This window comes from Sander lucioperca, chromosome 4, assembly GCF_008315115.2.
Source record: "Sander lucioperca isolate FBNREF2018 chromosome 4, SLUC_FBN_1.2, whole genome shotgun sequence".
Lineage (NCBI taxonomy): Eukaryota > Metazoa > Chordata > Actinopteri > Perciformes > Percidae > Sander > Sander lucioperca.
In genome coordinates this window covers 4,525,707-4,550,723 of record NC_050176.1, presented here as the reverse complement: position 1 = coordinate 4,550,723, position 25,017 = coordinate 4,525,707, and the positions used below count along the sequence as shown (strand labels likewise).

The following is a 25,017-nucleotide window of genomic DNA, read 5'->3' as shown; positions in this document are numbered from 1 at the left end:
TTTAATCTAAAGCTCTTACAATTAGCAGACCTGTAAAGATGATGCAGAAGGTCTGGGGCAGATGCAGTGCTTAAATTGACTTGTGCTTCTGTTTCAGCCGTTTCCATATTTTGGCTGTCAGCGTGGTCATTTTTTAAATAAATATGACACCACAGTTTGCTCATCTGACTTCAGATCTGCAGGTACAAAAAGAAACTTCTACTACAGAAGTGTGTTGTGGTGCCACACAGACAGCACAGTAAATTAGCTGTACGAAGAGAACTCTTTTGCGTTCTATTGTAAATCAAGTCCTGTTGGTTTATATTGCAGCCCATCGCAGAGATGCTGCTCTTCTCAAGTTAACAGAGGGGACGCTCGGTGTTGGTGGTGGGAAACTCAACACATTCTGCCCGAGGGTTAGGATGGGTGGTGGACTATAGCGGTTATTATGGTTTCTTAAATTACGGCAGCCTCTTTGCTCTGCTCTGCCAAGCCTGGGGGAGTCATTGGCCCTTAATTGCATTTGCACAAAAGTAATGGCCTTTTGGAAGAAGGAAATGCCAGTGGGAGGATGGGGTGTGTGTGTGCTAGAAACAGAGCTTTTTCACTGCATAACCATGTGATAAAAAGAACTGACATACGGATACAGAGACAAAAAGTCAATTATTACACCCCCATTATGTTACAGTCTAAAACGTGTTGATACTCATCTTCAAAATTACTTGAGTATGGCAGGGAAAAAGCTTCAAATCTTGGATCCTCAATATTTTAAGCAACCAATCAAAGAGGACAACATCCTGACAATGGCTTTAACAATAAGCTTTGAACATTTGTGTATGATGAAAACAGGAAACAAGGTCCAGTAGTTTTAAAGGGTCAAACACAACATACCTTGTATGCTATGCTGTTGAGGACCTTCATGGCCAGATCTGACACTTCAGGAAAAGGGTCTGCAGCGAGATGTAGCAGCACTCTCCAGATCTGAGTGTAAACACTGTTGAAGGACACACCTAGAAAAGACGCACAAAGCAAATAAACGAGTTTAACATATTTGAATTTCCCCGCATATAAAATTCTGTTTCCAGGGAAAGTTTCAGACAATACACACAAATCCAGGGTTTCCTACACATTTTCCATCTCAAAATTACATGCCGTTCCAGACTCAAGTTTCCAGATTCTCGTTCGATGTTTCAGACCATATTTGACATCCGAGTAGAAATTGCGTTGGTGGATTCATTATTTGCTGTGGTCAGTCTTTGGTCTCTTGTTGGGTTGTGCCAAAAACATTGAGACTCTGGGTGCAGAGGATGTTATGACAAGACGACAGCTTTTGCATATGGCCTACAATTGCCACCTCCCCCATGTTGGAAAGATTTGCATCTAGCTTTCATTTCCCATTTGGAATCCTTAGCCGACCAGGTTATTTTTATATATATATATATATATATGTATATATATATACATATATATACATATGTATATATACATATATATACATATGTATATATATATATATATACATATGTATATATATATATATATATATATATATATACATATATATGTATATATATATATATATATATATATATATACATATGTATATATATATATATATATACATATATATGTATATATATATATATATATATATATATATACATATGTATATATATATATATATATATATATATATATATATATATATATATATACATATGTATATATATATATATATATATATATATATATATATATATATATATATATATATATATATATATATATATATATATATATATATATATATATATATATATATACATATGTATATATATATATATATATATATATATATATATATATATATATATGTATATATATATATATATATATAAAATCTATATATATATATATAAATAAAACCTAGTATAAATATATATTTGGGATTGTCAAGCCAGCCAAGAAAACTTGCATTAATCCAAATTTGGCCGTTAAACCACACTCCTACGCAGAAAGTTCGAAGACATTCCTCTTTCAAACATCTTGCACTTGGGGCAGAGCTGTTTTGCAGACTGTGACGTACTGTGACTATATGTACCGTATAGAGGCAGTTCTGCGTAGGAGTGTGTTCAGTCGCACGACATACTTCTTGCCTTGCTTTCGATGACATCAAGCTTGCTCTGGTCCACGCTCTCTCACACAGTGGTAAACATTTTGGCTGCGCTGGCTGCCTGCCTTCTCCAAACGCCATGAAAAACTCTGCTTGTATGATCAATTTGTTTGTAGATAATTCCATACTTCCCCTAGTCTGTTTTTCATACTTATCCAGACCTGGAAATGACTAAAATCTAATTCTATACTGCATAGGAACCTTGCAAATCCTACACACATATAGTAGAGGAAAACACACTCAATACACCCACCGGCACATACATCTCACTCTGGTGTAACCCTCATCACTACTCTCCAAGTTCATTAACACAGCAGAGCTAACAGCTAAGGGGGAATGTACGCTCATCTCATTAGCATCATGCTACCCGCCCCGGTCATTAACCTCTTCTGCAGTTGTTGGATGTGTTGAGGTGGCAGAGGGAAAATTACCTCCAGTGTCAGGTAATGTACATCATTAATCAGCACACACACACACACACACACACACACACACACACACACACACACACACACACACACACACACACACACACACACACACACACACACACACACACACACACACACACACACACACACAGCTGGCTCTCCTCCTCCACTGGAGCTTTATTGTTGTCAGTAGTCGCCGTTATCATGAATACAAATGAACAAAGCCTCTCCTATTGTCAGGTGGTTTTGTTCATCTGTCGCAATTCTAATCTTCAGCATTGTTTTTACAGTGAAAGGTGAGTTTTCTCAATTTCACCTCTGACTGCTTGTTTGCTCATTTGCCATCTTCTCCAGCCCTCTCCTTTTATTTTCTTGAGAGTTGCGTCCTGACATCAGTTTGTTTAGGGCTTCAACCTGCCTGTCGTGCATTTCTTTTATGTTAGCAACAACCGCCTTCTTTTCCACCCCCTTTACTTGCATTAGCACATTGTCTCTGCAGTGCACTGAGCCTCCTCCCCTGCTGCTGTGCCTTTTTTTTGCTTTGTCTCCTCCTTTTAAACGTCCCTTTGCGGTCAGCTTCAATCTCCTCTCCCTCACTGTCAGCCACAGGGACACTGAGCGGTAATATTCTCCAACTGTTGCCATTTCTCATTTTGCGCCCCACTTTGATGTTTCCTCCCCTTGTTCCTTCTCCTCCTCAGATCTTCCCAATCATGCAGGTGGTCCGGTAGACCTGACCTGGGAGGATGACTAATTTCCTTTTTAAAGATTCTTTTTTTTTGGTGGCTTTTCTGCCTTTAATTTGACAGGAGTGGTGATAAAGGGGAGAGAGAGGGGGAAGACTTGCAGGAAATCGTCACAGGTCGGACTCCAACCCCGGACCTCTGCGTCGAGGCATAAACCTCTCAGTATATGTGCGCCTGCTCTACCCACTGAGCCAACTCGGCCACACTCTCATGTCGTCACTTTTCCACGAGGCATGCACGCCGAGCCCTGGAGCTGCAAACTCCCCAGGGTGCTGTGAAGAAGTGGGAATGATTGAAGCCTGGGCCCTCTTAGAGCTCAGACTCCTCTCCAGAGAGTGCCAAGAGGGTTCAATGGTCCCAAGCTTCAAAGACAGGAGAGAAAAGGAAGGGAAGGAGGCTGGAGAGCTACAAGGGGGGGGGGGGATACAGGCGGATACAATAAGCACAAGGAGGAATCTGAAAAGAAGGTGAGGAGCAGAGAGAATGAAGGAAGAGGAAAGAGATGAAAAGATAGAGGGCCAGAGGAAGAAAAAGCGAGTGACGGAGTTAAAGAGGTGATTAGGCTGTAGCCTGAGGGGAAGGATATGATTAGCGATGGCTAGCCAGCGCGCTACCTTCCGCAGTAAACAGCCAGTTGATAAATGTGAAATATGGTTCCTTTCCCATTTAACTGCCACGCTGCATTACGGGTGCACACAAATTACCACTGCACCGCCTCTACATCGTCCACATGAGGGAAACACATGACGGCTGACATTACTCACTGGCTCAACGCAGCACCAGTGACTTGTCCTGACTTGACACGAGACCTGTGCACAGTGGAATGGACGTACAGTAGTAAAGATGTTAATTATCGTCTAAATGAACCACTGCATTAGGGTTTTATGGCCTCCTCAATTCTGGCAGATGACATAAAATACTTTTAACACTGCATAGCCATTTGTTGGAGCTGTAAATGTTTGAGGCATACACAAATGCATCGGATCATTTGAAGGAAGAGAAGAAACTCCTCTGTGAGGCTTATTTGAGATATATTTCATGGGGAGATGTAAGCAGTGCACGCAGCACCCAATCATAACTGTGATGCTCTTTAAATGGGAGAGAGCGCCTCAAATACACTGACACAGGTAGAAGTGAATCAAAGCCAATGCAGATACAGAAAATGTTAAGCAAAGTGTTACTTTAGACGCCTTTATCAGGCATTTCATGGCGCTGTATAGCTCTTTTATCCAAAGTGCTTTACCTCTCATTCACCCATTCGTAAAGTCACACACCGATGGCAGCCAGTTAGCATGCAAGGTGCTGGCCTGGCCATCAGGAGCAATTTGGGGTTGAGTGTCATGCTCAGGGACACATTGCCTTGTGGACAGGAGCTGAGGATCAAACCGCCAACCCTGTGGTTAGTGGACGACCGGCTCTACCTCCCAAAACATAGCTGGCATTATACCTGATTGAAAAATGTCGATAACTATTGGGGGGGATTGCCATGACATTCATGTTCTCCAGAGAATAAATCCTACTGACTTTGGTGATCCCTTGATCTACCTTGACATTTTTGGCTTTAAGTTGAATATATTTGGATGCATTGCCGTGGAATTTGGTACAGTTGTGGCTCCAAAAAGGCGAATGGCAGTGATGGCTGGGCCATGTGCTTGGGGCTATGGAGGAGGAACACATAACAAATATTGCACTGAACTGGACTCCTCCAGGCAAAAGAAAACTTGGAAGACCATAAACCACCTGGTGCAGGACTGTGATGAACAAGCTTGCTAAGTTGGACTCAACATGGGGCGAGGTAAACATGCTGCAGAGAATAGGTGACAATAGACCCAATCGCAATGTTTCTTTACAATAACTTCCTGGTAGAAACCTCCTGTGTCCCGTACATACAATTTAACGGCGCTCATCTCATCTCATTCATCTAAAATGCATGTTTGATGATTTCATATGTCAACACTTTCAAAAGCATTAGGTTAGAGAGCTCATTTACCTGTTGGGCCACATACTAAAGAAACTGACACCACCCAAACTAGCAGTCAGTCAGACCGGCGGTGACATGTTGCGGTTTGTAGCGCTAGATTCGGTTTTTCAAAGCGCTAGCAAAGCAACACAGGACAAAAAAATAAGCACAGTAGAGATGTCAGATAGGTCAGACCACCGTGTTTAACTATATATCTTTAAACGTTACTGTTACATTTACAGCTGAAAATGACAACAGAAATAAACAGGTTTGCCGATTTGACAAATCTCCACAATACAAATCCCAGCCATTGGTCTACCCGGAAGTGATTTTAATTTGGCTGACCAACACAGGGGCTCATCATGTTACCAGTGCTGTGACCAAGTCATCTTTGCTCAACTAAGTCTCAAGTAATTTGGTCCAAGTCTCGAGTTTTGGGGCGCAAGTCAAGTCAAGTCACAGGTTATGTCAAGTCAGGTCGAGTCCTTGGTAAATGCAAGTCAAGTCCCAAATCAATCTTACACGTCCAAATCTAATCTCAAGTAAGTCATTTTTTGTCATCAAAACAGTGACTCGAATCGACTCGAGTCCAAGTCACCGAGTCCCAAGTCCACATCTCTGCATGTTACCATAGTCACTGAGGGCATGTTAGCATACCAATCACTACAATTTACAGCTTTACATTTACTTCATCACAATTGCTTAAGCTCAAAAACAAACTTGGAACCTCAACTTGTATTCATCTTACAATTTGGTTTTATTTTCCATTACAGCCTCACAGAGAACATTGTGTGGCCTGCAAGGTGCTGGCCTGGCCATCAGGAGCAATTTGGGGTTGAGTGTCATGCTCAGGGACACATTGCCTTGTGGACAGGAGCTGAGGATCAAACCGCCAACCCTGTGGTTAGTGGACGACCGGCTCTACCTCCCAAAACATAGCTGGCATTATACCTGATTGAAAAATGTCGATAACTATTGGGGGGGATTGCCATGACATTCATGTTCTCCAGAGAATAAATCCTACTGACTTTGGTGATCCCTTGATCTACCTTGACATTTTTGGCTTTAAGTTGAATATATTTGGATGCATTGCCGTGGAATTTGGTACAGTTGTGGCTCCAAAAAGGCGAATGGCAGTGATGGCTGGGCCATGTGCTTGGGGCTATGGAGGAGGAACACATAACAAATATTGCACTGAACTGGACTCCTCCAGGCAAAAGAAAACTTGGAAGACCATAAACCACCTGGTGCAGGACTGTGATGAACAAGCTTGCTAAGTTGGACTCAACATGGGGCGAGGTAAACATGCTGCAGAGAATAGGTGACAATAGACCCAATCGCAATGTTTCTTTACAATAACTTCCTGGTAGAAACCTCCTGTGTCCCGTACATACAATTTAACGGCGCTCATCTCATCTCATTCATCTAAAATGCATGTTTGATGATTTCATATGTCAACACTTTCAAAAGCATTAGGTTAGAGAGCTCATTTACCTGTTGGGCCACATACTAAAGAAACTGGCACCACCCAAACTAGCAGTCAGTCAGACCGGCGGTGACATGTTGCGGTTTGTAGCGCTAGATTCGGTTTTTCAAAGCGCTAGCAAAGCAACACAGGACAAAAAAATAAGCACAGTAGAGATGTCAGATAGGTCAGACCACCGTGTTTAACTATATATCTTTAAACGTTACTGTTACATTTACAGCTGAAAATGACAACAGAAATAAACAGGTTTGCCGATTTGACAAATCTCCACAATACAAATCCCAGCCATTGGTCTACCCGGAAGTGATTTTAATTTGGCTGACCAACACAGGGGCTCATCATGTTACCAGTGCTGTGACCAAGTCATCTTTGCTCAACTAAGTCTCAAGTAATTTGGTCCAAGTCTCGAGTTTTGGGGCGCAAGTCAAGTCAAGTCACAGGTTATGTCAAGTCAGGTCGAGTCCTTGGTAAATGCAAGTCAAGTCCCAAATCAATCTTACACGTCCAAATCTAATCTCAAGTAAGTCATTTTTTGTCATCAAAACAGTGACTCGAATCGACTCGAGTCCAAGTCACCGAGTCCCAAGTCCACATCTCTGCATGTTACCATAGTCACTGAGGGCATGTTAGCATACCAATCACTACAATTTACAGCTTTACATTTACTTCATCACAATTGCTTAAGCTCAAAAACAAACTTGGAACCTCAACTTGTATTCATCTTACAATTTGGTTTTATTTTCCATTACAGCCTCACAGAGAACATTGTGTGGCCTTTACACTGTTGTAGGATTTGTACAGTTAACAAATAAACACAGCTTAGTGGGCGAGGGGCCAATATGTCTTTGAACCTGTTTTACACAGGGACCTCGTGCCTGCATTAAGGTCCACAAGCAGTTTGAAAAAGGTTTAACCGGACATCGAATGCTAAACTGGTCGGATAAAAGGGTAATGAGAGCAAGAGAGCGCTAAACCACACTGTTATTTTTTTTCATCAAACATTAACTCCCAAGCTTTGGTGTCCCATGGTACCTGTAGCTTAAAAAGAAATCCTACTAGAACAGCTGGTTCATAAGGCAGAACAGTAGTTTGGGTTTGATTAAATCTGGATTAGTTGATAAATCCCAGATTAGAAGATGACCTGACATATCTTCCCATAGAGGAAAAAGGGCACACAAAATATTTCATCACCTTTGCCTTTACTTTATCTGTGTGCGAGAGAGAAAAATGGACATGAAACTTCAAAACAAAATATGCATATGCATTGGAGTGAAACTCCATCCAGGTTTACACAGCAGATTGTGTTAAAGTTAATTTAAAGATCAGAGGAAATTGGGCTGCTTCCTCACAGGACTGATATGAAGTCAGGTACACCTAAAATGAGGTGGCATTCATTTAAGGAATAAATCAAAGAAAACACGCTGAAAAGGAAATTTCATTATAGTACCTGAACCTACTTTCATGCCAAGTCAAATTCACTGTTCTCTGGGGCTCAATTTACTTTTCCATGCGATTTTCCATTTCGACTCATTTTCCATTGTGCCGTACAAAAGTCACATACTGGGACGTGACAGGGCAGCTGGGAAATTACAAATGGTTTGTAACTTGAAATGCAACAGAGTAAGAGAGAGAGAGAGGGGAAAAAAGGGAAACCCCAGTTTTGCATTCTCCTTTTCCCGAGGGGGGGAGGGAGTAAGTTAATGGGTTTCTTGCTCGCACACAAGCTGGCTGTCAGGACGCATGGTGGAGCCCGCCAATCAGCCGAGAGCCGGGGCAAAGTGAGCGGGTTGGAGTTCAGTGTACGAGGAAAAGCACTTTAATAGCCCCTGGTGGCTCACAGAGTTTACACCCTCCTCTCTGCTGTTCTTTACACATCTGCAAACCGTTTTTACACTTGTTCTATTCATGGACTGGGAGCGTTCCTCTCTGTCACCTCCATCGTTTGAGGGCTTTCACCCTCACCCGCGTGAGGTCTTCCTCTCTGATGCCATCACATTCGGCTGGCCATTTACTTTTCCTCCCTGTTTTTCTCTCATGCTCCATGATTCCATATGGGAGTGTCCATTCATTGGATGGCAGTTTCTGTGTGTCAAAACCATGCAACACTGTCCTAGCTGTTGTCTGCAGCCTGCTGTGATGTTCCAACATGATACATTACTGATGCTGCCAACAGCTTCTAGATGCACAACTGGCATACTGTTAACAGAGGAAATACACTGTTAACAGAGAAAATACAGTATGGAAAATAGATATCATGATGATAACAGTCTTGCATTGCCAGATCTCCACCTCGCTGTGGAGTAAGGCAGGCTAAGGTGGCTGCGTGGTGTGAGCGTGTCAGCTGCGTGGCGTGTCCGTTTATATTTCGGCTCCAATGTTAACACTTAGCTTACACACTGCCTGCGTGACACGCACGAAAACGTGTGCATGCTAGAAATAGAACTGACCTATTTTTCACGTGAAACGCAAGCGTGTTGGAAGTGTTTCCAGGCAAAATAGAATAGGAAAAGATGTTTATATGTCATTTTGACACGAATACATTTAATAAATGACATGTTGATGTTTGAAAGTCTCTAGGTTTGACAAGGCTAGTAACAGCAGCGCAGCGACACGTTTCTGGTGTGTAAAGACAGAAAAATCCACGGAGCCGCCACGCAGCTGACACGCAACAGAAACGCCACGCTCACGCCACGCAGGAGGTGTGTAGCCGGCCTAAGGTCTGGCTACACCACACATACATTCCAGGATAGGAGAAAAAAAAACCGCTCTGGGTTGTTTGCATTTCTTTAAACCAATCACAATCGTTGCTAAGCTCCAGACGCAGCGACGGTGGCTCTGCAAAATGGTCTCAGGAAGGAACTTGTTTAGGTGGAACATTTGCACCCCGCAAAAGAAAATGCTTAACTGTAACTAAAAAGTTAACTGTTCACACAATACAGTAACGTGAGCATTTAAATTAGTTGGATACATGGTTAAACGTCATAAAAGTGCATTTATCATTTCAAGTGTTAACTGTAAAAATAATGTAGTTTCCCCTTTAAAAATAAAAATAAAATAAAATAGTTTTTTGGAATAGAACACATAGGCAGGCATATACCTCACCCTGCCTTAAGTCTACAGTAGTAGCAGTGCTAATGCTACCACCGCCGGTAGTAGGGGTGAACTACTGGCTAGTTGTTACTAGAGATGTTCCAATACCGATACCAGTATCAGAAAAGCCTCCGATACTGCATAAAATGCTGGTACCGGTACTGGAGTATATGCACTGATCCGATACCACGTTATTTAGCCCGGAAAGTCTACGTGAAAAGTAGTTTATGTTATTTTTCCGTTGTGACTGACTGTCAAAATAGATAATAGAAACAAGTTATATGGCATTCATTGTTTATGTTTGTTCATGTTTCACAAAAAAGTTTTACCTGAGCCAGGCCGTACAACAAAGATAGAAATCATATCACATCCATACGGGGATAGTAGTATACAGCTGTTAAAACCTTATAAAATATTGACACGCTGGTATTGGATCTGCCGATACGCAAGTTCAGGTATCGGAGTCGGTATCGGGAAGTAAAAAATGGTATCGGACCATCTCTAGTTGTTACCTATGAGGGAGTTGAGCGAAGAATATGAGGACACCCGTCTCATTTTGTCGATGGTCTCAAAGGAGAGGATGTACTCGTCATTGTCGGGGCTCCCCAGGGTGCTGCTGGTGCTGCTGCTGGTGCTCAGGTTACCAGGAGAGAAGGCTGCTGGTACACCTGAATGAAGGAGAAAACACACACACACACACACAACTGTTAACCCTCAGATCAAATCAGCAAAAAAAATCATGATCATCATAAATGTCATACGAGGTTGAAAGGAAAGAAGAGACGGCTCTTATTTTGTTTAGAAAGCACTTTAGCGGCTGTAAAAGTGCTGTATAAATAAAGTTTATTATCATTATTATAGTCGTAAAAAGCCACTAGCCAAAGCATCATCCAGTAAGGCGTGAGGTGTGTAAGCCGTCCTTATACTTGGACAACAACTTAGCTCATAGCTTAATTTCAGCGGTCAGGCTCAATCATGTCCCACTATAACTCTCTTCATCACCAAACATTACTCTGACTCACACAAACCCAAACGCCATGCATTCTCCAAACTGACTGCAGGCTGAAAATGTGGAAATGGAGATTGGTAGAGGGTGGAAATTCGCTCTGCTTGGTGCTTATTGATGATAAACACAGCTGCATATTGGAATAAGCACTGAGAATGTGAATTAGGAATGGTGTCAGCAGTAGGTTACACGCTTCACCAAGTGCCAGTGATTTAACATCACTGAGGGCATAGGCATTACTCAGTCTGGAATTGGTAGACAGAGGGCAGGCAGTTAGCCTTAGCTGCCTGAATCACATGGCGGTGACACAAACAGGAGGTTACGAGCTCAGAAGTGACAGCAGGATGTGCTCACAGAGCTGTGGACATAGGTGACACCACTAAAGCTTGATCATTACATGATTGGTTTGCTTTCCATTATCATAATTATGCATCTAGTTTGAGTAACAAAATAGTTTTACTGCTATAAATTGTAGGGGTCAACCGATACGGTTTTTCTTTAAGGCCAATACAGATACCGATTATTAGTAGTCAACGGAACCGATATTTGGAACCGATATGCATTTACTATTAGAGGTGTGAATCTTCCCTGATCTCCCGATTCGATTACGATTATCATGTCAGCGATTCAATATCTCGATGCATCACGATGCGTCAAATACATTTTTCTATTAAAGCCATATAGGATATTTAATTCATAGCTTTTCAAGCTTTAAAAACAAAACATTCTGCAGAGCTCTAATACTAAATAAACTGGATACATAAAACTATAGCACTGAGCACATGGCACTTCCTGAATGTGCAAAACATAACAGAATATGTAAACAGAAAGGTTGTTAGGCCTACATTAAACTGTAAAGAGAAATAATCGATTATGGCCCGGCCGATTATCGATGCATCGTCCATGTCCACGATTCGATGCATCGATTATTTGATTCATTTCAACACCTCTATTTACTATACAGTAAAAATGGAAATCTTTTAGTCAAAATTAACAATTTGGAATGTTACAAACTCCAACACAAAAGTACGTTTATATGCTTTACGCAATTATTTAATAAAACGGAAACTTTAAAGTGCTCATATTATGCTCATTTTCAGGTTCATAATTGTATTTAGAGGTTATATCAGAATAGGTTTACATGGTTTAATTTTCAAAAAATACCATATTTTTTGTTGTACTGCACACTGCTGCAGCTCCTCTTTTCACCCTGTGTGTTGAGCTCTCTGTTTTAGCTACAGAGTGAGACATCTCACTTCTGTTCCATCTTTGTTGGGAGTCGCACATGCGCAGTAGCTAGGTAAGGACTACTGGCCAGTCAGAAGCAGAGTATGAGGGCGTCCCACGATAGCAGCTAGGCGAGCATTATAACGTGTGTTACAAAGTGAGGCACGTTTGTCTCTGAAGTAAAGGCTGGACTACAATAGAGCTGTTTGGAGCAGTTTGTGAACATTGTTTTCTGTTGGAGATGGTAAGTCCCTTTGGGGTGGACTTTGGGCTTTTTCACTTTGTAAACCTATAACGTGCACAAAAAGATATATAACACAATATAGGAAAGGGAAAAAGCCAAAAAGCATAATATGAGCACTTTAAACATAATACACAGTCCAAAAAATTAATAAATAAAAACTAAAATAGCTTTTTTTTTAATAGTAATTAAATGTAATTAGTTACATTACTTTAATGAAGTAATTGAAATAGTTACACTACTGTTACATTTTAGATAGGGTAACTTGTAATCGATAACCTATTACATTTCCAAAGTAACCTTCCCAACACTGCAGATAAGTGAAGTAAAAATAGAAAAGTGAAAACATTTCTTAAATAAATTATTTTCTGTGTACCCATTATCTTACAGTATTTGCACGCACTAATTAAAAATAAGAACATGTGTAGCAAGTGATCATTGTTTTGGAGGTGTAATGCATCTACAGTTAAAGCACATAATACTGTAAAATACAACAGCTCAGTGAGCTAACCGTCTATCAGTATTCATGGTGACGGATGTTTCCTGCTCAGGGTTGAGAGTGTGGTGTGCATGCCACAGTGTAAACCCTGCTCCTATTACAAATTTTGGAGCTGGTCTTAACAGGCCTACAGTTCAGCACCATGGACAGTTCCTAGTCCCCACTGGTGGTCAGGCAGGCTTATGTCTGCACATTCGCTGGACTGAATCGAGACAAAGAAGCACAGCAGCACGGCAGTTTGTTGTCCCTGTTTGCTCTCTCCTTTTTTGTGGTAAATATGTGAATAAATATAAACTTCAAGAACATCTGCTTCCTGAATCTGCATTATATTGGTGCCAAAAGCTGAGATGGAAATTATGAAATTATTTCCCTCAGCGCCCCTGAGTTTGTCACTGAGGCAGATATCAGCGGAACCATGGCGACGCAGAACCCAACGTTGAGTTACTGGAGGAATATTTGGAAGTGTTGCTTCATAAACAATGTACTGATTGAAGCGAAAACTGAGATTCACCCATGCAAATCCAAATGAGAGCCGAGTCAATTTTAGCCCTACCATGAAACTGCATGAAATTTGTAATTGAAAATGCTCAGGAGACATTAGCCATTTAAAACGTTTTTTTTGTAGTCTGAGGCGGTAATTGAAAAAAAAAAAAAAAACACTTAATTTACGTAAAGCTGTTTTACAACTTAAAATCCCTTTTGATGGGTACTGCAGCTTGACCCCTGAATGTAGAGTGCCCTCCACAATTGCAAGTGTTACTTTATGTGGAGTGATACTTCACTACTGAAGTAATAGTGGCTAGGGATTGCTTTGGGAAAGGGCCAAAGTTCACCACTGAAAAGGGAGGATCATTTTGGAAGCCAAAATGTTGATTACAATAAATGGTCCATGTGTGTTTTGGCATTTATCCACAACACACATTTTCCAGTTTCTTGTGCATGTGAGAGCTGGATTGAAATAAATATCAACACACCACAAACTGAACTGTTATCTCTGCAACTGGTCACAACCTCTCCGATGGTTGTGAAACCTCTCGTTTTTTTCAATCTCGACCCTATTTTCCCATGTATTTGTGTGTAAGTGACTGATAGAAACAACCAATCTTTGAAATTGGTCCAGTATTAAGCATGAACACTGTAACCGACAGCGGCAGACCGGGCAGCAATGTAACCCTATGGGGCAAATGTTCAGCGTCAATTTGGTCCACTAAAAGTGCTTTATTTTGCCACTGACAGGCTCAGATTATTATTATTATAAGTGTCTGACAACATCATGGAAAGGATCCCTACAGAGATAGACCTATTTAAAACCTCTTTAAGACCTTTCAGAAACCGCTCTAAGGTTGCTAGCGCTAAACCCACACATACTGTATATAAAAGCAATACTTTAGTGTGTATAGAGCCAACATATTTTCACATGTAAATCTGTAAACTATGTGTTTATTTCAACCGAAACCAGAGTTGTGATTGTTGGAAAAGTGGAAAGACAACCCAAAACGGCTTTTCATAGTTTTATTTTGTTTCTGTTGACTTTGAATTAAGTATATTTTACGATGCTAAAATTACTGTTTATTTACATGGAGTCTGGTGGCTTTAGCGAAGGCAATTTCGCAGATGTTTTTATGTTTTAAAAAAGGATCTTACTCTTTAACAGAAAGGTCGACCTCCTTAGAAATCCTTTCCATAATGTTGTCAGACACTTAGAATATTAATCTGAGCCTGTCAGTGGCAAAACGAACGAAGTGAATGTAAATAGAAGCTGCACAATTGCCCAATTAACTTACATTGTAGCTTGTTTCGCTGACTGCCGACTGCAGCAATCTTGCTAAATACTGGACCAATGTAAAGATTGTTGTTCCCATCAGTCACTTAGACACAAAAAAATAAATAAAAATAAAATATTAAGTTACTACTTACTTACTGAGTCCGTCTCAGGAATGGCAATGATAGAATGATCATTCAGCTGATTAAATTCTTCATTCTTCTTTTTCTTCAATCGGTCCTCATACGATTTTATCTACATTTCTGCTTCATCTTATTTATCTCGCTCGCTCATCTCCCTTATTTTCTCACTCGCTCTATTCCCCAGCACTCTCTCCCCCCCTCCTACCCTCTTCATTGAGGTTGAGGTTCTGCAGGCTCTTGTTCAGGTTGCGGGCAGTGGTAGCAGCTCGGATGTTGGTGTAGGAGTTGACCGATCGCAGGCGTGGGATGGCCGGGCTGTCCCTCACTGGAGTCAGGCTACCAGGCTCTGGATGCAAACACAGCAGGATGTAAAGGTCAGAGCCAGGATCATTCCAAACAAGTGAAAACAAATGTTCCTTTGAGTGTAATGTTAGAACAAATAACACCCCATGATCAGACTGGAGTTGTTCAAAGTAGGGTTGCACGATATGAGGAAAGTATACAATATGCAATAACAATGTTGAATATTATTACTAATATTACTTGCGATAAATAAACAGATAAAGTGTACTAAGTTCTGCTGCTTTCAGTATTCTGATAAAATACAGCAAATTGCTTGTTGAATTTAAAACAAATGAAAGGAGCAGCACTAAAGAATAATGACAGTTCCATTTTAAAGTTCAGTTTTCTACTGATACTTTCTTTCAATTAACACAAAAAAACGGTGTATTTCGCGATATTTCGCAGCCTTTCACGATGTGATCATTGCGCCAGTTGATATCGCGAAGGCTATAAAAAGACTTGTATATTGTGCAGCTCTACCTAGTTTAAAGGAAGGCACTCTATTTTCAATACCTGAAAACGTTTTAACACAATTTACACTGAGCTTTTAACACGACACTCCAGGAGTTGTAATATCCTGACATGCAGTTAAAGCTTTCAACCAGATGGAGTAGTTTCCTTTTTAAAACTCATGAGAATTTTGGCTTTAGCCCAAATTCCTTTTCATTGTTGTACACAGGTCCTTTGGCATGTATTCATGTAACAATGTACAATCCAATCCAGGTACAGTATTTCCTTCTTCAGGAAGGGAAAAGATGAGGTTGCCCCCCTTACCCTGTTACGATTCAGTCTGGTTATTAAGCCTCCTGCTATTTCATTGCGATAGAGCCGTGCATTTGAAGGAATAACTTAAAGAATTCACTACACAATGCAGCATTATACATAGATGACCTTCTCTTATTTGTCAGAAACTCCATATCTTCAGGGTCGCGGGGGTAGCAGCTCCAGCAGGGGACCCCAAACTTCCCTTTCCCGAGCCACATTAACCAGCTCCGACTGGGGGATCCCGAGGCGTTCCCAGGCCAGGTTGGAGATATAATCCCTCCACCTAGTCCTGGGTCTTCCCCGAGGCCTCCTCCCAGCTGGACGTGCCTGGAACACCTCCCGCGACCCGAGACCGGATAAGCGGACGAAGATGGATGGATGGATCCATATCTTCAGTTCCTTCCGTTCTGGCTAAACTCGATGAATTTGAGAAATTGTCCAACTATAAACTAAATTTGGCGAAAAGTGAAATATATCCTGTCAATCCAGCTGCCCAAAAATTGATTTGCCTTCAGGAAAGTTAGTTCTTACTTGGCACGGCGGTCCCTAGATCCTATGACCTCCTACTTAAATCTAATCTAACCTCGTTGATGAATAAATGTAGGAAAGATTTGGAATAATGATTAACCCTTCCCCTCTCTATGGTAGAAAGCATCAACCTTATTTAAAATGATCATAGTCCATGTTTTTCAAAACATTTCAAATTTGACCCCTAAAAAGCAATTTGTCTGCCACACATTAACATATGTTTTCTGGAGAGACACAAGAAAGAGGGAGGTATGGTCATGTCCAATCTCTGCTATTGTTGTGCAATTAACATTCAAAAGGTTATTTTCTGGGTCAAGAGTCATTCAAATGATAACATCCCAAGCTTGGTTGTGACACAGTCCTACAGAAGCATAGCCAACAATCCAAAATCTGGTCACAATTTAGAAAATATTATGGCCTACACAGTTGATTGTCCAACCATCCTTTTACAGATCTGGCCTTTTGGGCCTGTCACTGAAACAGGATTCAGTTTATCAAGGACCTGTTTATAGAGCTTTTGCATCCTTTGAAAAATGTGCAATAAAATATAAAATATAATATAAAAAATGTCCATACACACCCATTGTTATCAATATTTACAACTAAGGACTTTCTACAAAAAGCAGTTCAGCTCATTTATACATATTTTCATTTGGTTTATAGTTTGTCTATGTTGTTATTATTTTTGTTAAATGGTCTTGAATACTGTAGTTACTGTGTCCTGTTTTCTTGATTTTTATCTGGGTGGGTGGTAATGACGAAGGGGGCGGGGGTGGGGGCAGGGGTGGGGATATGTTCTTGTTGCAAATTGTATGTCTTGTGCGTTGTGTTAAAGTTAAATAATTTGTTTTAATTTAATCATAAACAAAAAGCAGTTCAGCACCTTTTCACAAAAAAAGCTACCAAATACTCCTATCAACACTTCTCATCAATTAATACGCAGCCTAAGGGTATGATCTCTCTAACAAATTCATTGGTGAGTTGAACCTCCAGTCTATGGATATATTAAAAGTGCAATGGGAACAAGATCTGGCGTTATCAGGTTTGAATGAGACTTGTGAAAGCAATCCTTGAACAAGTATGAGACTCCTCTCCCTGTCGCATTTAAAAAAAGCCACATTACCCAAAAATATATCCAGATTTAGATCCTACTTGTGACAGATGTAAACAGTCTCCAGCTACTCTGATTCACATGCTTTGGTCATGCCCTGATCTGCAGAACTCCTGGGGTCTGGATCTTTAAATCTCTGACCAATGCTTATAACACACACATTGAACAATTTATGGTAGAAGTATTCTGTGTGCTATATTGACTTTCCTTTGTCTGTGTGTGAGAGTCGGGATATTTCTTTTGTATATATCTTGGAAAATTCAATAAAGTCAGTTTTAAAAAGACAAAGCAAAGAATGAGCAACACTATGAAACCAAATGATGACTTTAAATTAGATTTCTGGTGATAGATTTCTCCTACACTGATCTATGGTCACAGAAACACTGTGAAGGCAATGTGACTCCCAAAATTTACACCAATTACTACCAACAGGTAATTTATGTTGACTAAGAGCTAAATGCCAAAAACACAAGTGTGGAAGTATACTTCTCTGTGTGTGTGTGTGTGTGTGTGTGTGTGTGTGTGTACACAGTACCTGCAGTGTTGGCTGGTGACGGCACTGTGTAGTTCTTTTCCTCTTCTATAAACTGGAGGGCAACTGTACAGAAGTTGCTTTCATATTGCACCACCAGGTGACTCAGTGCTACTACCAGCTCCTGTCAAATGTATAAAGAAAAAAAATGTAAAACATAATGATCACTCAGTCCCTGATTATGATCATCTTTAACTTAATTTCTCGATATCTTTAAAGCTATAGTGCGTAGTTTCTGCCGCCCCCATGAGGAATTCTAAGTAGCCTTCCGTGACCACGCACCGCCACGCAAGTTATTAACTTAACTTCCATTTTCCTATTTAGACTGCACTCTTATTATTAAGAAGTCTAGAACACACAGACATGAGAGTGGTATCAATCTCCTCATCTAACTCGCAGAAAGAATATAGACCGATTCTGATACCTGAACTTGCGTATCGGCCGATACCGAGTACCGATCTGATACCAGTGTGTCATATATTTTATTATGTTTTAACAACTGTATACTACTATCCCTGTATGGATGTGATATGATTTCTATCTTTGTTGTCGGTCTGGCTCTGGTTAAACTCTTTGTGAAACATGAACAAACACAAACAATGAACGCCACAGAACTTTCTTTTATTATCCAGTTTGACAGTCAGTTATAACGGAAAAAGAACATAAATAAACTACTTTAACGTAGATTTTCTTTAGGGCTTTATTAGGTGGTATCGGATCGGTGCATAAACTCCAGTACTTCCCGATACCAGCGTTTTAGGCAGTATCGGAGCCGAAACCGATACTGGAATCGGTACATCTCTATATTATATACCTCAAAGAGAAGTATTTTAAACTAAGTAAAGCGCTGTATTGTGACACATAGTGACATAGAACACTAAAATCTGAGCAGCAGTTGCTGGTTGTATTTAGCCGCTACAGAGCTCCGGGACGCCGGCTACCAGCGGCAGTTGTTTAGCCGCCAATAGGTGACTGTGAGCCGGCTACAGGCACCGCCAGATGACGCTCCTTTCAGGGGCCGTGGTAGTGGAGTTTAGCCAGTAAAAATGAGCGTCATGCGACGATGACAGTTAAGTTTAGGAACCCAAATGACTAGTTAAGTTCAGGAAAAAGATGGCGGTTTGGATTAAAACACTCCCGAGGAATGGACGAGCGTTCCCTGGGTGAAATGTTTCCGCCGCAAAGTGAACTCCGCTCACTGGCTTGAAAGCGCTGTGTTTTATGTTGACACCATGTTGTGCTATTTTATTTTAAGATTATTTTCCATTGGATATTGAAGTTCATAAATAAGTGTCTTGGCATGGCTGGCCGAGTGGCGCTATCCATGGTATTGAAAGGGGGATTTAATTATTGTATGTTTTGTTGTGCATGATCAAAAAAACAACCCTCCCACTACTTTTTTCACAAATCGCACCCTGCATAAGATAATATGACAAACTGTATGTAATTTGTGTGCGTGGGTGTTGCAGAGACCTTGCGGACCACAGGGCTGCCATCGTTGATGAGCTGGGCCAGCATCATGGCCACGTTGTGGTCGATGGTGGTGGAGTGGTCCGTCCTCTCAGCAGAGTTTCCCACAAACGTCCCCAGAGCAAAGACAGCGGCACACCTCACCTGCAGCGGCACAAACGCAACAACTCTTTCAACTTCATGCCCCTTGGTTCAATAAAGCTCTTGTGTTGACACAATTTAAAAACACAAGGTTAACGCTTTTTTTATATGGTTGGATGTTTGGTCAGTCTTAGTCCCGCATTGCTAGACCTATCTCCACAGCCACAGATACATTCTGGGATAGGAGAAAAAAAACTCTCTGGATTGTTTGCATTTCTTTAAACCAATCCCAATCGTCTTGGGCGGTGCTAAGCTCCGGACGCAGCGACGGTGGCTCTGCAAAATAGCCTCAGGAAGAAACTTGAAAGATATCGCCACAAAAAAAAGAAAACGCCACAGACAATACTAAATGAAGTTAACTGTTCACACAATACAGTAACGTGAGCTATTTAAATCTGGATACAATCGGTCCCAAAATGTTCCAGTTAGAGAGTAAATGCCATAAACGTATTCTTTGTAAATCTTTCCAATCATCCCTGAAAGAACCAAGCAGGCCTGATCCAATTTTTCTTCAAAACTTGCCATTTTCAGAGCAGCTTGCTAGCCCGAAGTTTGTTTTTGTGAAACCAGTGGTTGAAAGTTTTAGAGTTAATTGTCTCAATCCTCTCTAAAGGTATTGCTATGAAATGCAGTGGAGATTATCAGTGCTGTGAGCTCCAGTGAGATGCTTTTTCTCACTTAGCTCATTACTTTCTCTGCTCGCTTCATTGGATGTTTAATCCAAACTTTCTGTCACAAAGAAGGAATATTCCATTAGGGACTGAATTCACAAATTGAACCAAATCACAGCACAATAATGAATATTTGGGTGGATGGTTTGTTGTGGAGACAGAAAACCCCTTCTTTCTTTTGTTGCCAGAACGAAGATGCATCACCGCAGCTACTTCATAACCTTGTGATGCAGCTTTAGTGATTCTACAGCACACAGATGTTGCTTTGTTATTGATTGCTTCGCTCCAATTAAAATGATGAGCTAAGACATTTTGGATGAACATATTGTAATTTCATTTCTAAGAACCAGAATAAAAGAAAGTCATAAAAGCACTGTGACTTGAAAGCAAATTAAAACACACAACTATAATACTGGAAAGCATTATAATGTGCCAACTTCACTCAGTCTACTTACAGCCCTTGGTTAATTCTGCCATCTACGCCAAAATGTGTTGATTTAAATCTATGGTATTTTTGGAAGCCATAGTTAGTGATGGTGTTGTGTTGCATAGCCTTTATATGTACGTTTACGTACCTATGCTTATAATGCACACACTCAAACATGACAAACGATCAATCAACGCCCCTGTGGCACAATTCATGTTTCTATTAAAATGGGTTTTCAGTGACTTTCTGAGTTTTCAGTACAACAAAATGTTGATCAGTGATTCGTAAGTAATTGTTTTATGATTTGCTTTAAAAATATATGTCTTATGATTTGTATGAACTGTACCCTGTGTTGTTTTATCAGCCGCTATGGTGATAGATAGAGTGACATATTGAGCTTATGTACACCCCCAACACCCCTGCCTGCGCCAAGCATAATGACCTGAATACTGCAGCGTTCCTTCAAAGGTTTGTCAGCCTTTATCACATCCTCTCTTTTGTGACATGTCAACCTTTTCACCTCAGTAAAGTGTAAAACCTTTTTTTCCCCCACATTTCATATGCACATTAGACAGTTGGACCTTAACATATTCAGTATATTTGTTGGGGGAATTTAATGCCTTTTATTGATAGATGGAGAGAGATGGGAAACAACAAGCCGTTAAAGTCCCTGACTGGACTCTAGGCCACTAGGGCAACCCTGACATTATAAACTTTACAAAAAGTAGTAGCTGCTGTTTTTATGTTTGACTGTAAAGGTGTTTATGACATTGTTTCGGACTCCTGCACATGTCCTGCTGCCACATTTTAAAAGCTGTTTGCCTTTCTCTTTGTTCAGTGACGGTTGACAATGTCTGCGTCAGTACAATGTGTGTGCTCAAAAACCTGTGTGTGCTGTAGTGACTTGCAAACTATGACTGAACACCAGTGCCATCTTAGCTGTGTCCCCTCAGACCTTTCCTTAAACTTAATTTACCTCTGCTTAATCGCAGATCTACTACTATTGATACCACAGCGTGCAAGCTGTCTCAATCTAACACCCGAGGAGAATTTCAAAATGCTATGTTCTATTTCGTTACAATTTGATGCAGTCAATTATGATCAGTCAGTCTGAGTCTCCAGACGGACTGATCTTAATTAAATAACAAACACACACACACACACACAGAAAATTCATGATGTAAAATAAATGAACAACCTGGAAATGCAGCTGGACAAGTACAAGTGCTTTGTGTGCGCACAGACAGATGTGTCTGCAGACCTCAGTTTCAACCCTACGGCCAAAGCAGCTGTCCAAGGGAAGGAGGAAGTTACTGGTGGAAACAGATGTTCCTTGTGTGATCGTGTGTGTGTGTGTGTGTGTGTGTGTGAGAATACATGCAAATATGTGCAGTGTGTGAGTGAGGGCAGCAAGTGTCTGGGTGAACTTCAGGGCAAACTCTGTCTCGCTCTCCCTCTGGTCCACACACGACCCAGTCAGATGCTGACCGTGTTTTAATACGGTGGGTCCAATCGGTTTTGGCCTGTGTGGGTCTGCTCCATGTGTTTGTGTGTGTGTGTGTGTGTGTGTGTGTGTGTGTGTGTGCGTTTTACAAAATTGTCTCTTATTAGTGTGTATGAACAGGTTAGCCCTGCAGGACACCTGTGTATACCAGAGAATTCATAATTTTCTCATTGTTTTTAGAATGTATTTTTGGTCTTGTTTTGAATACAAGATGTGATTTTGTTTTGTGTTGAGCAAGTTGTGTGTACTAGGGGTTACTAGTCAGGACCTACAGCTGTCAATAAAGACTTACGGGCCCCATTTTCACGGCGGAACAACTAATCTGTTTTGTCTTTGTTCAATTGCAAGATGTTCTCTGACATCCAAAGAATAATATCATCAATACACTTCAGTATTGAGTCAGGGGGTATGGGATCTAGGTCATCAGGAGTAAGGGGTATATACAATTATGAATCATCCACTTAATTATGGTAATTTATTATGTGTTTCTGTATAAGATGTGAAAGTGGGAGCAAATAGAGATTGAATAGTAGTGGTCCAAGAATCGAACCTTGGGGCACTCCACACAAGACCTACTCTGTCTGAGGAGAAGCCTCCAATGGACACAAAGCAGTGCCTGTCCTGTAGGTAGGTTTTGAACCAGTTTAGAACTGGGCCGAATAGGCCCACCCATTTTTCTAACATCTCTAGAAAATGGGGGTCAGCAACAATTATAAAACATTATTTGACCTTAAAACTAGGCTATCCCACTCAGTCACTTCCTAAATTAATGAAAATGCTGGAGGAATACGGCTTTTTTTTTTTTGGGCTATAAAATCAATATTACTAAAACTCAGGTTCTAAGGCTGTATTACAATCCGCCTATACAGATCAAAAATACATATAAATGGAAATGGGAATCAGACAGCGTTAAATATTTGGAAGTTGTTCTGACAGAAGATCCGTTTGATGCTAATTATGGGCCTTTAATCTCAAAAATAAAATCAGATTTACAAAGGTGGAACAATGTCCCATTTTTGAGTTTACACGCTAGGGTGGATTCAATTAGAATGAATATCCTCCCTCGTTTCTTGTACCTCTTCCAATGTCTTCCTATTTGGATAACTCAAAAACATTTTGATGAGTGGGATAACATATTGGCAAAATATATTTGGCAAAATAAAAGGGGTAGGATAAAATATCAAACAATGCAATTGATGAAGGAGAAAGGGGGGCTGGGTCTTCCCTGTCTCAGGGACTATTATTATGCTGCTCAAGTTAGACCTTTAATCTGTTTATGTTCACCCATTTACTCGGCTGGATGGAAAGATGTTGAAGGGACTACTACGAAAGATATACCCATTATGGCCCTTTTAAATGACAAAAAACTACAAATGAGTATCAATATGATTGAAGATGTTATGTATGAATCTCTTCTGAAATCCTGGAATAGAATAATGCAAATATGCAACCTAAAAAAATTGTCTAGAATTCTAAGGTGGTGCGCGTATGATTCTGACTTCAGACCAAATGCCCTTGATGTAAGACTTAAAGGTTGGGTCTCAAAAGGAATTACAACCTATTATTCTTTTATGCACAAGGGAACATTTATGAGTTTTGAATTCTTACAAAACAAATATGGTTTAGGTCAAGACGATTTCTATAGATACCTACAGGTTAGGCATTATTTTGATCAAAATATAAAAATAACAATGGAAAAGTGCAACTTGGGGTTCCTACAGACTTTCTTAGCATTAATTACATCATTTTCTCTAAATAAATTAGTTTCTAAGTTATACAAAGCCATTCAGAAAGGCAAAAAACCTAACACAGAGTACATTAAGAGGAGATGGGAAATGGAAGGTAATTTACAAATTTCAAATGAAAGTTGGGTGAATATATGTAGAGTACAATGGAGTACTACTGGCTCGAACACCTGGCGAGAGTTTTGTTGGAAGAATATAATCAGGTTTTTTATCACACCTATTCAAAAGAGACACCAGGGTAGTAGAGACTCATGCTGGAGGCTCTGTGGGTTCTCAGGAGCCAATCATTTCCACATTTTCTGGGACTGCCCATTGTTAAGCCCTTATTGGTCACAAATATGTGAACATATTAATCATACATTTGGTAGTAAAATACCTTGCAATTTTGAAAATGTGTATTTGGGCAATGTGGATGTTAATAACCGGAGAAATAAGGACAAGAGGTTGCTTTGGACATTACTGGCAGCGAGTAAGAAAACCATAACCAGAAAATGGTTAAAACCGGACCTTCCGACCATCGAAGAGTGGATCAACATAATCCAAGAAATCTACATTATGGAAAAACTTTCATTTACTCTCAGGTCTCAAAGAGTCTTGTTTTACAAAATCTGGACAAAGTGGTCTGAGTATGTCAAGCCCATAAGGTCAGACTTTGTATGAGTGTTATAATTTTAAGTGTAAGAAAACCATTTCTTTACAGTTGCTCTTCCCTTAACTGTTCATATTAAAAGATGTTAAAAATAAAAAATAAAAATTTAAAAAAAACTAGGCTAAAAAGTTGGCATATGGAGTGGAGGAAGTGACAAACCAATTCAAGAGAATAGAAATAAAAAATAAAGATAATTGAAACATTGTTGATTATTGAAATAAGAAATGCAAACTCTTAACAGATGTTTGTGATACGAGTGTAACAACCAAGCAATCTACTTTTATCTGGACAGTTTTAGCTTAAAAAAAAAAAAAAAAAAAAAAAAAGAAGGAAAAAGATTACACATTATTACTAACAAAAATCTTAACGCATAATCTTGGATAACCATG

At 40.2% G+C, this 25,017-nt stretch overlaps 1 protein-coding gene across 5 annotated transcripts in view; it reads right to left on the bottom strand.

Moving 5' to 3' along the window:
- The window catches only part of rptor (regulatory associated protein of MTOR, complex 1), a 232,561-nt gene that overhangs the window by 50,273 nt on the left and 157,271 nt on the right, over positions 1-25,017 (bottom strand). For all 5 annotated transcript variants that reach the window (XM_036000319.1, XM_036000320.1, XM_036000322.1 and 2 more), the window contains exons 18-22: positions 19,495-19,635; positions 18,025-18,145; positions 14,949-15,089; positions 10,378-10,533; positions 871-989 (exon numbers count right to left, since the gene is read on the bottom strand). In XM_036000319.1, coding sequence (XP_035856212.1) covers positions 871-989; positions 10,378-10,533; positions 14,949-15,089; positions 18,025-18,145; positions 19,495-19,635 — 678 coding nt within the window. The remainder of the gene's footprint in view (positions 1-870; positions 990-10,377; positions 10,534-14,948; positions 15,090-18,024; positions 18,146-19,494; positions 19,636-25,017) is intronic.